Genomic DNA, 16,258 nt, shown 5'->3' with positions numbered 1-16,258 from the left:
TGAGAGTTGGCAGTCAGGCATGGACTGCAGACCTAAACAGACAATTTAGGCATCTTATAAAGCGAGATTGCTTGTAAACTGACAAGCTTAGCCTTGCCAATGTGGACATTTAAGGGGCTAAAGTGCAACGTAGCTTAAATTCGGATGACGAAAAGAAAGAAAGCCGATGAGCACGCACCGGCAACAGAGTCGAGTAGTTACGCCCCCGGGTAGCATGCCGCTGTCCTTTCCCTATTACTTGCTGCTACCTAACTTTCAGGCGCATGTTCTGTGTGCAAACGGCTAATGTGATGCACGGTTAACCGGACACCATGATTTTATTCAGGCACTTTCGGCAACAGCTATTGGCAACGTGATGCTATGGAGCAACATACGGACGGCGCGACGCGAAACATGCGCACGCGTGCGCAGAAGAGATTGAACACTGTTTGCAGCTGATTCGTGGCACCGCTCTAAGCCATGTAATACTAATAAAATATAAATAATTATTTTACAGCAGTACTCGACATTTAAAAGCCGTTCCTTGCAATAAGTTTAAGTGTTGGAGTTTACATAGAATATACCCTGCATGACCTGAGATCTTTTATGAGTCTGCAGTTTGAATATTACAAAACGAAACTGATACTCGGGCGGCGAGCCGGCATGCGATCTTGTGATTTACACGAGGTTCGCCCAAAGTATCGTGCACGCGAAGTTTGAAACGTAAAGTACTAGGAGTGCAGCAGTTGTTACCGCCATGGCAAGATCTTAGAAATCGACGCATCTACACGTCCTTGCGTTCACTTTTCGCCTACGTAAGTACAGTGAGTTCCAACGGTGTCCCCAGCTAACCGGCTCTTGCTGCGATCCGCTTGACGGGGTTTCGTTTCGCGCAGTTTTCGCGCAGTTTTCGCGGTTTGATGGAGAGCAGTTGAACTCCTTGCCACCTCCGAAGTTCATCTCGTGCGAACGTCACTTCACTGTAAACCTACCAGTGCCTCGGTAAACTGGTAGGAAGAATTATTGCTGCATTCAAGAACTTAACGGCGCTTAACGAGTTCTTCTCTTTCTTCTCAAACAGTTAGGTTAGCTTCGGAAGAGCGTAGAATCTGTAGCTTGTGATAATGAAAAATAGAAGCAGAGAAGGGAGAACCTCTCTGGTCCATAATTTCCTGTGGCGACTATATTTAGCGTACGAGGCTTTCGCGGTCTAGCTAATTGCCTGTACATAAAACGTTATAGAACAACCAAAAACACTAATGCACATTTTGTGGTGGTGATCGAATGTTACTGACGCATTCTGGTTGGCATACAAAAAAGAAATACTTTCGTTAATTATTTTATCATATTCGGCGTTCATTGCATCATACATATATAAACTACACATACTCTATCTGCGACGTGTATATTCATCAGCTTTGAACTCCCTGCATGCTGAGTTGACGTGCTAAGGTGTGTTGATCAAGCTATGCATGGTGTTTAGTATATAGACATAATTGTTCACTCTGATGAGGTGGCATTCAAGGCAACTCCATTGAATCTGTGTGGGACCATGTCTGTGTATGCTCTGTCTTCTTGTGTCGAGCATGCTTGCATATGTGGAAATGTATGCATCCAATGACCTTTTGATCTTCAGCACATCTTATGCCCAAAAGAAAATGTGCTTGGGTCACATGTGACTCAAAGTTGACATGAATTTCTTGCTATGAGAACGTAATAAAAATCGAAATTTGCCCATTGTTCCTTATAAAATAATTTTTGGAGATGTTCGCAACTCTCAGTAACCACATCATAGACAGTGAACACTTGATCGTGTCAGTTAACTAAACTTAATCGCAAGGCTTTAAGGAGTCGCAAGCATTTCCATGGTCTTCAGCCCAGTAATGGGGACAAGGGGTTCAGTGCATGGACATAGTGGGCAGGTTCAGCATCAAGTGCAACACAGACAGACCTATTCACTGTAAAAATTGTGCACTTCCTTTATCACCACATGGCTCGACAACTATGGAATCCCCGGGGCTGTGAGATCAAACCTGGAAGTCGTCTGATCAGCTTGTGTTTGTCTGATAAAATAATGTTTTCTGTAGGCTCATTCTGATTACGATGCAATGCAATGGAATCCATGTACCAAGATATTGGAGCATCATGAAGGCGCAAAGGGCCAACAGCCAGAACTTTCACTATATATGGCATATCACTCATAGCCCACATTGCAGTTTTGGAATGTCTAGACCCAAAATAAGAGTACCGTATTTACTTGAAAATAGGCTGAATACGCAAGTAGGTCGAGCCCTATATATGGAACTCGGCGAGAAATTAAAGATTATAATTCAAATAGAGGTCGACCCATAAATAAAAAAAAAAAAGCTTTGAACATGACGCACCTTTATTTACCGTAAGCTTGGCTAAAAAAGCACCTTAGTCGATGCCACAGGCTACGTCCTTGTTAAAACTGCCGGAGAAGCACACGTAGTTGGATGCTTTGCGAGCATCTTTAGCACCCCAAACGACGTCATCCTGGGTGCCATATAGCTCTTTGAGTACACAACATCCTAAAGCCATTCTGGATAGTCTCCAGGCTGGCTTTATAGTGGTTGCGATGGAGGAACTCTATTAGCTCGGTACTTTTGCTAGCTTTGTTTATGAATCTAGGTTGATAGCCCATTTTGAGAATACTAAAAAAAGTCTACCTATATTCACATAAATATGGCGTTCAGCTACAAAATATGAAAATATCACCAGAAGTATGCCTGGTTACAATGTTATTCCTTCATGTCTGCTGCTGTTAACTTAGCCAATTAGTGCTCACAGTAGGCAACACATTTCTAAGTGCGCTGAATTGAAAATACAACCTCTGGACTGATGTGTGTTGCAGGCCTCAAGACAGAGATGACCGTGGCCGAGTATCTGTCGCAGCTTGGCACCAACCCATACTTCGGGGCTGGCTTTGGGCTCTTTGGGGTGGGCGCAGCAGCGGCAGTACTACGGAAGGGAGTGCAGGTTAGTGATGCGTGTGTCAGAGTCCACCGAATCGTCCTCTGTGTGTCGTATTGCTGCAAGGATGCTGAAAATTTCTTGAGATGGTGCATTCGTGGTGGAAGGCGGTATTTAATGCGATTAGATTTCTTAGAATACTACACGTGCTTTCCGGTATCTACGCCCGAACCTAACTGTTTTCCTTTCATGTGAGCCAACTTGGGTCACAGGGTGTGTGCCGCCCTTCAGTGAACCTCTATGACGCCAACTTGGGTCACCATATATATATGTGCAACTGGGTATGTGCCGCCCTTCATAATAATCATCATATTGGATAAAACGTGTAATCATCAATTACTCACCCATCATAAGGTAGATTTCTATCACATGAATGTTGCCAGTCATCTCCAAAGGATGTGTCCACTGCCAATTTTTTTCTTTAACCAGAGGATTATTTGCAGCTGTGAACATAAAACACTATGTGATCGGGGCCATGGCACTGGTTTGTCTATTTACAGCTACTGAATTTATATCAAGCAGAATCCATGCTGGTAGATTACTCATTCAAAACTGTTTGAATTTCTTTATCCAGAAAAGGTTGGTTTTTTATGGTGGAGGAAATGCATGCAAAGCTTCCCTATTTCATTTCTGTGCCCAAACCTCGACACAGGTGTCATCTGTGTGATATCATTATTGTCATATTATTATTTTTGTGTACCTCAGCTCTTCTATACGCCAAAGGAGTATATTACTATTGTATAGTTACCAGGTTGGATCATTGTTTGCATTTGAGTGTGAGTAAATCCATTTCTGTTGACAAATAACCAGTCCCAAGCAGACGGCGTCACAATTTGTGACCTCATAGAGAGCTGTAATTCCAGGATGCCATTGTCACCTGTCTTTTGTTTCTACACCTTTTCTGGCTTGCCAAGCTTCTTGTTATGGTAAGACTTGCATGTCCACAACTCTCGACATAGTAATCTATCAGTCCAGCCTAACGGTGTGCTGGTTTTTCTTAGTCCCCTTTTAAACTGATAAACACACCTGATGTTATTCCAAGCTACCTACCCTTCATTGCTGCCTTTGTGTGTCCTTGGGGAGACAGCATGTTGTGAGGCACCTTCACAAAGAACCCCTTCACATAAATAAATCCCAGAGGTCAGGCACTGTCATTCGTTGCCCCTTGCATGTGCAGTCCTTGTCAGAAATATCTGGACAACTTGAACCTTCAACATGTATGTTGAACACTCCAACACTCCAGACCTGTGGATAGTGAGTACGAGAGTATGTTTTCAATCCCCAGTGCATTAGAACTTGTAGCATGCCACAGGCACTCTGTTACTCGCCGTGGTTGCTTAGTGGTAAGCGTTGCATTGCTAAGCATGAGGTCTCGGGCTCAATTCCCAGCCAGGTGGCTGCGTTTCTGTGGGAGCAAATTGCAAGAACACTCAGTTTAAGTACACAAGAACCCCAAGGTGGTCAAAGTTATTGTAGAGTTTATCATTATAGTGTGTCTCAGTATCATATTGGGATTCTGGCACTTAAAATCTTAGATTGGTAATATTTTTTAAGGAACCCACCTAAACAGCCTGTATTTCGTATGGTGGTCACAGGTGATGTAGCCCGTACACTTTTGATAAAAAAATGTACAGTCAAACTACATTACAATGAAGCCACATCCAGGACAAAATACCTTCATTACATATTTATAAGCATACTTTGTGATATTGGTAGGGAAAAAAGGGTGTATTCTTTATTTGCTTCATTATATCTGTTACTTTGCTATATCTGTGTTTGTTATATCGAGGTTCAACTGTGCAGCACTATGGGGCTAGAAATTGGTGCGTAACAACAGCAACAAGAAGGAAAAGCTTGAGAAGGAGCTAATTACCATGCAAGGATTGATGGAACAGGAAATGATACCGCAGCATGGTTCCACGGTACTTTGAAAATGCAATGTGGGCTCCCCAAGGCCAGGAAGTTTGGGAACCCCTTTATTACAGGAACAGAAGGAGGGTGCAAAGGGAATGGCTTTGTTGCATTCATGTGTGCAAGGAGATTGGGTGGTTCGATAAGATAAGGGAACTTGCAAGCATATGATGAATTTGGCTGAAAGAACACAGAGGTAAGAGGAGATTGCTTCGAGAGGCATTTGTTCTGTGAGAGGAAATAAATAGGCTGATGATGATGATTACGTATCAGCCTAATAGAGCAATATTTTGCTACTTTAGTTCCTAATTACAATGTATAGGACTGCAAAAATGAATTGTGTTTGTAGCACTGAAGTCGACGTTCGTGGCATGTCCATTTACTGTGTTTGCAGCAGCTTTCGGGTTATGAAATGCTGCAAAGTACACTCACCCACAGAATATTGCGGGGTGCGCGAGCGCGTGGCGAAACGACCCTCCTCCCCTTCTAGCGGGGCACCCGTGGCGTGGAGACCGACGCCTGCACGCGTGTGCTTTCCTCCGAGACTGCAAGCGTGCATGTTTCCGCGCTTCCTCCTTGCGTGCCGGCGATATCTGAATGTAGCCGCGAGGTGCCCCTCTTGTGATAAGCGCTGTGGCGGCTTCGACGGGCGAAACTATGTGAAGCGTGTTTAGAAGCGTGAGCTTGCGCGCGCCACTGCGGCCGCTTTTTGTCGAGTCACGAGCGCTGATGCATAGGGCCGGCCCGGTGGCGAGCGCAACAAGTCATTTTTTTTTTTCTGCGCTGCACCTTTTAGTGCCAATCTTCGTTGTTTCTTTCTTTTTACTAACGGGGCGTTCTCCCGCAGAAGAGCGTGGCAGAAAACGCGCTCTGTAGAAGGAGACAGGCAAGACGAAAATGAACAATTGATTTTCGTTGTATAAACGAAGTTCTGCTCGTCGAAGCCGCCACGACGCATATCGCAAGAGGGGCACCTTGCGAATACACTCGGATATCGTCGGCGCGCAAGGAGGAAGCGCAGAAACAGGCACCCCTGCAGTCACGGAGGGACGCGCATGCGCGCAGGCGTCGGTCTCGACACCAGGGGTTCACCGCGAGAAGGGGAGGAGGGTCGCTTTGCCACGGGCTCGCGCACCCCGCAATATTTTGTGGGCGAGTGTACATTTCTGTTCACTGTAGCATGGTCCCTAAACGCACGAGGAAGGTTTTTATTGAGTGTAGCATACTTTTCCAGTAGGTTTTATGCCTGGTGATTCCACGGGACATCAAAACAAGTTACAATATTTCACTTTTTAAATTTGATAATTATATATATATATATATATATATATATATATATATATATATATATATATATATATATATATATATATATATATATATCCGAAGTAACTAAAGAATTTGACAGACTCACCTATAATTGACATCTACGTAATGTGAAGCGTTGTGTTACAAGATGCCGATGAGCATCGAGCTGGTGAGGCTTTGGCGGCCCGAGGCACATTGTGTTGTTTTCTTATTGCATAGAGGCTTGAGACAGTGACAAGAGACAAACGAAATCTAGCTGGAGGGCAACCCCAGACGCTGCTGTAGTGATGCTCACATCGTGCCGCCAGCAGCAGGGAATGGTGGCGCGTTTGGGTTATCACCTACTAAAAGCATGCAATACGCTTCCATCGGCACTACGCCCACGCCATAGTCCCACGCGCTGTAAAACAGATAGATGAAGATGCTTATCACAATAGGGCTGCCGGCGATAGGTGTGAATGCGGCATGTAACGACCCGGGAGGAGATTTGCTGGTACCAGCATAAGAAAATTGGTGCACACCGGCATTTTCACGTGACGCGGGCGTGTAAGTATTGCGGTGTAGCTGCCACGGCAGGCGGCTACTGTTCTCGTTCATGTGTGCCTTGCGCATTTCTTTGTTTACATGTAATCTAACGGCCGGAAATGTACCATATGATCGCAGCCTGGCGATGTACTGAACATTGGTGCCTAAAGATCATGTTTCCTGGGAATGTGTGGACCAGTTAAATATTGTTAAAATTGGGTCATTTTTTGTGTTCTCAATTGCAAACGTTGGCCCCAGGAAAGCGTACATTGTATCAACGAGGTTCTATATAAGTGCATGCACTAGTCAAAACCATTATTTCATCACCAAGCAACTGACCTACGAAAAAAAAAGACGCCATGGAAGACCACCAGTTGGAAGCACTGTTTTCATGCAGAGTGTGCTTTTGCAACTGCAAAGCCACTTCACATGTGTAATAATGAATCCATAATATCAGTTTTCATCTGGCTCTGAATGATTTGGTGCCCTGAGAAAGTGAATTTTTGAAAGAAAAGTTTGAAACGCCCCTAAATTTATTATATTTTATTTCCATTGTTATGTAATTACACTGCCGAAATAGGAGCTGTCATAAACATCGTTTTTCTTAACAACAATTGGTAGGGACCTTTTAACAAATTCGTTGGCTCCCGAGAGTGCTTACTTTGTAATTGAACAGCTTACTTATGTTAAAGTTTCAAACTTTGAAAAGTATCACATACATGAGGCTTTAAGTCACAAAGGAATATGCCACATCTTGTGGTCCTAATAATAACATAAAATTTGAAAATTGATTTCTTCTATCAATATGAAATGTTGCCTTTGTTAAAAATTTGAAATAAAGAAAAATACATATAACAGCCATGAGGGGTTGTAAACAATGTGAATCTGGGCGAGTTTGATGATTCATCATAGCTGTGGACAGGGACGGCGAAGCAGACATAGATAAAATGCTTTTTCTTGTTTCTTTGCTATGTCTGTATCTCTCTGTCACATGCTAGTGTGCTACAATTAGCTGCATTCACTGGTCTTTTCTTTCTTTTTAATCTGAACATGACTTTTCACCTTGAAGTTGAGATGTTGGACTTGTACGTAACTAAAATCTAATTTAAATAAAGAGTGCCATTTGATGCCAATGGACAGTAGAGCCAGGGAAAGTGAACGAGCGAATTAGGGCTCTCTTTAATTGAAATCAACTTCAACTTACCTAAAAAATAAATTCTACTAAGAAAAATTAAGTTACCTTGTACGGCTTTCCTTGGCTTCATTGTCTGTTGGTGTCATGTGGTTGTAACTAACAAAATATCGATCCCCTCAGTTTCCCAGCCGTATTTTCTGTTGCTGCAACAATTTCTTCTTTTAAGGGTGTGCCTCTGTGCAGTTGCAGCTATTACACAAACCTGTTTGACTGCTCTTATGCATGATGTCACAGCCATTTAATGGGTTCCACGTTAAAACAAAAAAAGAGTTACAATCAGTGTTAAGATGGAGTCTAAAACGAGAGCTGGAGATCTGTTCCTTTGTTAAGTGTATCGACGACACGATGTGCTGGCTGGCCGGTTGGAAGACAGGGCTAGTCTATTGAGTGGCGGATGTTCATATGCAGAGTTGGAAAGAGATCCAGCACCCTTTTGTTCGCAGTGCATATCACTCACAGCTGTAAACTCGGTACTGCACACATCACGTGCCACGGCTCCATTGTTCCTGCAGGTAGGCATGGTGCTGTTTCGGCGCCACTACATGATCACCCTGGAGGTGCCCTGCCGGGACAAGAGCTATCAGTGGCTGCTGCAGTGGATCACGCGGCACGCTCGCCACACACAGCACCTGAGCGTCGAGACCACCTTCCTGCAGCCCGAGGCAGGTGGCAGTGCTCGCACCTCCTTCGACTTCATACCCAGCGTGGGCACCCACTTCTTTGCGTGAGCTATTCTCCCCACGCAGGGATGCCTTTGTTTTTGCTCTCTTCTTATTTGGGGGGTGTGCAGCTCCCTTTGCTGTATACAGAGCCAGAACAATAAAGAAAAAACAAACATTTTGCAGGTAGCTGGCTATCCAGCATTTTCTGGAATTGTGCATACCATTGCGAGATGGCTCTACATGTTCGTGGAAGGCTAGATATTCTGTGTGATGTGAGCATGGGGGTGACGACAGCAGCAAGATGGCAGTGCAGCATTGACAATGACTCGACGACAGCAACGGATGGTTTCGTGGCAACAATAATGGCACAATGGCTGGTTCACTGTACTCCAGCAAAGAAATGTTGCAACCTGTTTCATTATGACGTGGGTCAATCTCATAAGTTGCGATTTCATTCCCTTGAAAGACTGAGTCTGCTTTAAAGTTGGTTCAATGTCATGATAGGAGGGACACTGGTGAGATTGGTATTCAGTTATACCACGAATGCAATTGTGGTCTAGTGGGTAGAGTATCAAGCTAATGGGCTGTGGGATGCTGGTTTATATTACGCCATTGTACAGACAGCTTTTGTTATTGAGTTACAGCTTGGGTCACAGAAGTCATTACAGTTAAATAATGAAAATAATACATCACATAAAAATAAATTACAATGTCGGGCTACTTGGTACTTAACTCTCAAGGTCTATAGTGAAAAAGATAAGTAGAAGGAAGAACAAAGGCAGGTGCAAGTTTGCTGCTCTTTCTTTTTATGACATAAAGCGTAACAGTAAATGCATCACATGCGTGTGTGTTGATCACACATATAAGTGTTGCTCATAGATGGCAGCACCGTACCGTGTTGAAGTGTTTAGCAGGATGTGGTTGCTTCATCCTGTAGCCCACCAGCAAGGTGTTTAAGATGAGCATAGCATGTAATATGCATTAAGTCAGAGATGCAGCTGAGTGCTATTGTGGTTCTAGAGGTAATAGAGAGTTTTAGAATAGGGGCCCCAATAGTTTGGTGCCCCAAAGAGCTTTGCGGGTGTTATTGTTGGGGCATGCAGGAGCAAAGAGATTTAGAATATGGCTTTGCATTTGTGCATGGCGTCTTGTGCTTCAAGCGCTACTACAGCGTCAAAGAAAAGCTATTGTATATAATTGAAATAAATATTCCATTTTGTGATAAGAAGAGTAATGTTGACTTTCATGTTTTCACATTTAGTTACAGTTTAGGGGTTATTCTATTAGCAGCAAGCAATTAGTTGCACTTTGTTTTGAGTAACCAACTTTACTTGCCTTCACCAGCCAAGGTAAACCATGTTAGGCCTATGGGCCAGGACGTTGGCAATCGAATTCGGAATCAGTGGCATCTCATGAATGAATCTGCATTACATATGTTAGTTGAGAGAGAGCAATATCTGCAGTCACTTCTCATTGCTTACGAACTTCACTTGTTGCCACGAATCGAGCCAGTTTGGAGCTTGGTTAGAGCCGTCACTTCTATAGGTGCTGCCATGTTGACGCAAAGCTTTTGGGGCAGCTTTTGGGGCTCCCGCTAAATCGGTAAAATAGGGTGTCTGAAGCAAAACCGAAAGGAAGTATGCGTCTCGCACATTTGCAATGGCTTCGACGCTATTTCTTTAGGGCCCCAAACATTTAGGGCCCCTATTCTAAAACTCTCTAACGAATTTACCTTTTGTTCATAATAAATGTAGCAGTAGCAAGCAATGAGCTGGAAGTTTTTGTACTTGCAAGTTGTAGCTGGTATTGTACACAGCCGAACCTTGATGTAACAAGCACAAATATAATTACTTATCAATATAACAATGAATATAATGGTTTATGAGATATAACAAAGTATATCTGAAAATTTGTTTCCCACTATCAACATGTAATGAATCCATGCTTATAATGAATATAGGTTATAACAAAGGTATTTTTGTTTCATATGCGACTCTGTTATAATGGGTGTTTTATTTTCATGTTAACTGGATTTTTAAAAATTTACCTGTGTCGTCTAGCACAAATCTACTTACTGAGCTGGAATACTCGAAGAGGTATGCTTAAACTGGAAATCAGTACACATTATTGACCAAATAAAAAAATCACTAATTAACTTGTAAACTAATTACATTAGTGCAGATATTGCAGTGCATGAATGGAAGCCAGTGATTTCACAAGGCACATCCACTTGGAATGAATTTCGAAACTAGCACCATGTTTGAAATAAGTGCAATCAAACTCGCCATAAAAATGCACCATTGTTCCATTTATATTTTTAATAGAACGCCGTCTTATGCATTGAATCTCTTACTGTAACACCAATGCATTTCATAGCAAACTTTGTAAATACACGTCTCAAAACTGGTGTCATCCTCTGAGTTCATTACAAGTGGATGTGAATTTAGAGGTCACTGGCTACAATACATTAATTGACCTGCCGTGATGGCTTAGTGGCTTCGGTGTTGCGCTGCTAAGCCCAACATTGCGGGATTAAATCCTGGCCACTGTGTCCGCATTTCAATGGGGGCGAACTGAAAAAAACAAAGAAAGAAAAAATGCCCGTGTACTGTACATTAGATATGTGCTAAAGAACCCCTGGTGATCAAAATTATTCCATAGTCCTCCACTGTGACATACCTCATTATCATATCGTGGTTTTGGCATGTGAAACCCCAAAATTATTTTTAATTAGTAAATTTCAATATGTGGTGTAAATTAATTAGTTTAAAAGCTAATTAACAAAACTGTGTTAATGACTCAAATATTCACTGTTATTTCTTGTGCAAATAAAGGCTGCCTCTAAGCGTAATCTAGCTCAAGAAGTAGAACTGTGCTACGGTGTTGCCAATTTAGCGGTTTTCCTGCTAGATTTAGCTTTTTTTTCTCGCTGCCAGCAAGAACATTTTTCTTCATGCAGGCGGTGGATTTTTTAGTGTTTTTATAATGGCGGCTTTCTTTTTGTGATTTAAAAGCTTAAATTCTTTTACACTAATTTGTGTGTCTCGTGTACCCAAACATGCAGCTTTGGAAGTAAGAGGGAATTCAATTATCATCCACAAACCGTGTGCTTCACATTTCTACTTCGCATTTCTGCCATCCTTATTGTGTCAGCTGGTCTCCGCAATAATGAAAATTGCTGCAAAAGTTACCTGCTGCCTGAGCACGTTTCTTGCAAGATCAGCACGATGGAGGTCTATGGGTTCAGTGATAGTGCTGATCCGAGACACAGCTATGCCACTGAACTTGCACACAGAGGACATGCAGCTGTAATAAGGTAATAGTACAAAGGACATTTTTCTTTAATTTTAATCACTGCCCGTTAGTTCAACCAGCTTTCCGGCCACTGATTGTAGTTCATGGAAGCATATTTTCTAAAAATCTTGTTTCGCAATACGTTTCTGCTATTCACAGTTGCACAGAAAAAGTGCTTAATAATATGGATAATTATCTTATTTCATTATTTACAATAAGAAACAGGCTCTTCTGTCTAGTGTAATTCTTTTCCAGCTGTGTGTTATGTAGAAAAAATAAAACATTTTGAATGCGATTTTGATTCTTGTCTGTATTTAGTGAGGTTTTAGCGGATTTGGGGGGTTCGTATCGCAGGTTTTAGAGTATTGGGAATATCTTGACTTGTGGGGTTTTTTAATTTCTAGTTGGGAGCGCTGGTGTTACATGTCATGGGGGATTTTTAAAAGTTTTGCTAACGATAAAACACCCCATATAACAAGGTTTGACTTTATAGTGGGATTTGAATATTATATAACAAACATGAATATAACTATGTAAATCTGAAATATTTCTCGCCAATATCAGCAAGCAGTGAATACTTGCTTATGACAGATATTGGATATAATGATGGTATTCTCATTTCAGATATGGATTTGTGATATGTATACAGTGAAATCTCTATGTAACAAACTTCAGAGGACCGCAGCAAATTGTTTGTTACTCTGAAAGGTCATTATAGGGAAAGCCCCAAAATTAACCATTTCGCCCTTCAACCCATCAGTTCATCAGATATAGTAAGGGTGGCGCACGCAAGAAACGCTGACGCTAAGAAAACCATGACAAAGAGGACGCTCCATGTCTCCTCGAAAGTGCAATGTTTCTTTTGTTTGTTTTTCACATCCTTGCCATGGACGCCACAACTAACTTGCTTGAGACAGACACCTGAACTATTCCAAAGCGTAAGCGCCTGTAAAGGACACCGTCCGGGAAGTCCAACCATGTGGCATCCACGCGAACATGGGGGTTGCATTTCTCCGCGTGTGTAGCTGGTATGGCTCTAGAAAGAGGCGCAAGAGGAAGAGGCATGCTTTCGTCGCTGGGCAACGCTTGTCTGGCTGGAGCACACGCTCACAAAACCTGATGCGTTGTTTCCTGCGCAAGAGAAAAAAAAAAAAAAAACTCCCTACCCATGCTTTTGTCCTCTGGTGCCATCTCAGAAAACCCATGCACCGCAGCATAGCGTTTCCTACAGTAATTACTAGAGAGAACTCTAGCGCTCAGTGCTGTGATCATTCAGTCGCCATAGGAATAATGGGTAGCACATAGATTTGTCTTACCTTTGTGCTTCTGGATTCAGACATTATTGTGGCTTTGTTTATTATGCTTTATCTGCCTTCACTGGCCTAAATAGTAAAGCAACCTATACATTTATAAATGCAGAAGACCCTATGAACACACATAATTGCCACTAATTGCAGCGGTTTAGTCTGTTGAGGTGGCCAAATCGAAACGCATTAAGCGTTTCAATATGCATGCTTGCCCCTTTCCTGCTTGTCGACGCATGCATCCGTGGCGTAATGTTTTCTATATCGGGCTTCTTTACTAGTTGTCCTGTGTTCTAATCCTCGCTTTGGGCAATTTTGATGGTTTAATTATTGATGACACGGCACTTTGTTTAAAAGGGTGAGATTAGAAAGCCATGAAACTATTTGAAGTGACAAGGATGAAGTTTAGGGAAATCCATGTACGAACCATTATTCGCGTGCCAGCTGAACCGCCTCGATTGCAGCTCCCATAGACACTAGTGCCAGAGTTCTCTCTAGTAGGTAATGTATGAAGCTATATGTGCTGCGACATTCACTTTCTGCGCCTTGTCGTCTACTAGCTTACCATTCTGGCTGCCATGAAGGACACACAGAAATCGAAGAATCCCCAGATTTTGGAATATTGAATCGTACTGAGAGATTGTTAACAAGACATGTAAACTGAATGTGGTCATGTAATGCGTAGGTTAGATAACAGGTAGACCATTAGGGTTACAGAATGGGTGCCAAGAGAAAGGAAGCACAGTCGAGGACGGCATAAAACTAGGTGGGGTGATGAAATTAAGAAATTCGCAGGTGCTAGTTGGACTCGGTTGGCGCAGGACAGGGGTAATTGGAGATCGCAGGGAGAGGCCTTCGTCCTGCAGTAGACATAAAACAGGCTGATGATGATGATGGTGATGATGATGATGATGATGTAAACTGAATAACGATGAATTCTGGAACGTTCGGTATTCTGAAGTTCATAGTACTAAAATCTCTCTACATTGGGAGTATAAATACTCAGTAGGGAACTTCTGAGATGGTCGTTAATGTGGCGTTTATAGTAACAAGCGTTCGCTGAGGCTGTGTGCCTTGTAAGTTGCTCTACCTGGATTATTTCTTACATGAATAGTTCTCCTGCTTTATGATGCTTTTAATGCTTTGATTGAGGCTTGAAAATGGAAGAAAGTATGTCTTTTGGCAAAATTAGTTGGAAAGAAAAACACAAGTTGTAAAAGAGCAATAACTTTCAACATTTTGACTAGATGTTTCTTATCATAATACCCCGTTAATGGTCAGCAGATACAGATCACTAAACACTACTGAAGCGTGCTAATTTACGAGCCCATTGAGGGCTCGTAAATGAGCCATTGAAATGGCTCATTGAGCGAAAAGTCAGCATCTGTCATCTGTAGGAGCGAAACAGCACAAAATTTCCCACTGGTTGCAACGCCAGGTCACGAGCGCATCTCAACAGAGCAGAGCGGGTGAAAGGGCACACCTGCTGCTGTGATAGCACTCCTAGTATTGCGTGAGGGGAGACCGCATCACCATAACACCACATCACCCTCACTTTCGAAAGCCATGTGTTATCCGTGCATTCCTTGCCCTTGCAAGCTCTCGCCTGCCTTCTAACTGTGCTTATGTAAGGCCAAATCAAAATGCACCAAGTGTCTCAACCCGCGAAGCTTGCCTGCGAGGAGTTCATAACTCGAAGGATAGCTCGACGGTGTTGAATTGGACATTAACGCTTTCGCATTTTGACTTGTAAGAAGTGCTTAGGTATCCTAGTTTTTTTTTTTTCCACTCTCTCATTATCAGGTATGGGGGCTCATGGATCCGAGTGGAACGGAGCCGGGAACAGCACACTCTGGACTTGCACATGGGCGTGCCTTGGGAAACTGTGACGCTAACTGCCCTGGGCCGAGACCGGCAACTCTTCTTCCGCCTGCTCGAGGAAGGTGGGCTGCTCAGCTTCAGTTGCATCACTCCCACTTTGTCACTTTTGTGTATAAATTGAATCTAATTGGATTATTACTGTGTCCAAAAATAGCGTACTTGCCTTCTAATTTGGTGCACAAGGATAAAAAGAACAACGGAAGACATGACAGAGCAGAAGAAAATGCACAGAACTTGGAGAAGTAATTCAGAGAATGATCTCTTTAATTTTCATTTTACATTCTTCTTGTGCAGAATTATCGTTACTGTGGAGTGTCTGCATGCCTTTCCCAAAATATTCAATAATGCTTTCTCTACTTCAGTATACTATAGCAGTGGCAATGCACTTACATGTGCGTAGCCAAAGTTTCATCCTGAGAGGTGTTTTGCAGCATGTCATCTGTCTTGTACATACATGCCATGACATGTATGTGTAGTTGTTGTCACACAAGAAGACTCTCTTGTTTTAGTCCCCCATCCCCCTTGTTCCCTCACCATTATAACTAGACTCGACTGCCCCCACCATTTCGACTAGCGGTGTGCAAATACTCGAATATTCTTTTTCAAATCAAATAGTCAACATTCAAATAATTTGATTTGCGAATCGAATGTCTGATATTCGGCTTCCTGAATATTAGGTTTTTCGAATATCGGTACCCTCGGTGATGACCCGGCCACAATCAGTGCCTTGACGCGTGCAGCATTCCCATGGCGCACAATCTTTATCGGTACAAGGGTCGACCGGGTCGACCGGACCGATTTAAACAATTAATGGTACGCGATCGGAGGGATCAACAAAAGCAGCTTGTGTGGAAAGTGCGAAAGCATGTGTGAAGATTGGGCTGGTTAGCCACCGGAAGGTATGCTGATTGTATTGGATACACGAGTTCACTGTTGGCGCGTGCAGATTCGAGCACCTTGCAGCTTTCTACCCACATGTGAGCACACAGGCGAACTTGGCACGCATGCTCGTGGTAGTTGCCAGCTGGTTGACTGTGGACGCAAATGCCACTTCAGCAGCCATCTATCCAACCAGTACGCATGATGTTATGGCCGATCACTGATGAGCCAGCCATAGGAACATAACAGTGACAAGCTTTCTGGCATTGAATTTCTGTCGTGGCCACACCATTGCCCACACTGTCTAGCTGTTTAGGCCTAATGGG

General features: G+C 42.9%; 2 protein-coding genes across 4 annotated transcripts in view; one reads left to right on the top strand and one right to left on the bottom strand.

The window, feature by feature from the left end:
• rho-7 (rhomboid family intramembrane serine protease rho-7) overlaps nucleotides 1-405 on the bottom strand; it is a 59,443-nt gene extending 59,038 nt beyond the window's left edge. Inside the window, exon 1 of the mRNA XM_075682720.1 lies at nucleotides 179-405. Within this exon, the coding sequence (XP_075538835.1) occupies nucleotides 179-216 (38 nt within the window). The 5' untranslated portion in view covers nucleotides 217-405. The remainder of the gene's footprint in view (nucleotides 1-178) is intronic.
• A 205-nt stretch (nucleotides 406-610) lies between these two features.
• Nucleotides 611-16,258, top strand: part of Bcs1 (mitochondrial chaperone BCS1) — a 90,221-nt gene continuing 74,573 nt past the window's right edge. Inside the window, exons 1-4 of one of the 3 annotated variants that reach the window (XM_075682718.1) lie at nucleotides 611-794; nucleotides 2,855-2,979; nucleotides 8,425-8,636; nucleotides 14,976-15,115. In XM_075682718.1, coding sequence (XP_075538833.1) covers nucleotides 2,869-2,979; nucleotides 8,425-8,636; nucleotides 14,976-15,115 — 463 coding nt within the window. In that variant the 5' untranslated portion in view covers nucleotides 611-794; nucleotides 2,855-2,868. Of the gene's footprint in view, nucleotides 804-847; nucleotides 990-2,854; nucleotides 2,980-8,424; nucleotides 8,637-14,975; nucleotides 15,116-16,258 lie in introns of those variants that run through there. The other 2 variants (XM_075682717.1, XM_075682719.1) reach the window with 2 other exon arrangements.

The sequence above is a fragment of the Dermacentor variabilis genome, chromosome 2 (assembly GCF_050947875.1).
Source record: "Dermacentor variabilis isolate Ectoservices chromosome 2, ASM5094787v1, whole genome shotgun sequence".
Lineage (NCBI taxonomy): Eukaryota > Metazoa > Arthropoda > Arachnida > Ixodida > Ixodidae > Dermacentor > Dermacentor variabilis.
The sequence above is the reverse complement of the archived record's forward strand: the minus strand, read 5'-3'. Positions and strand labels throughout refer to the sequence as shown.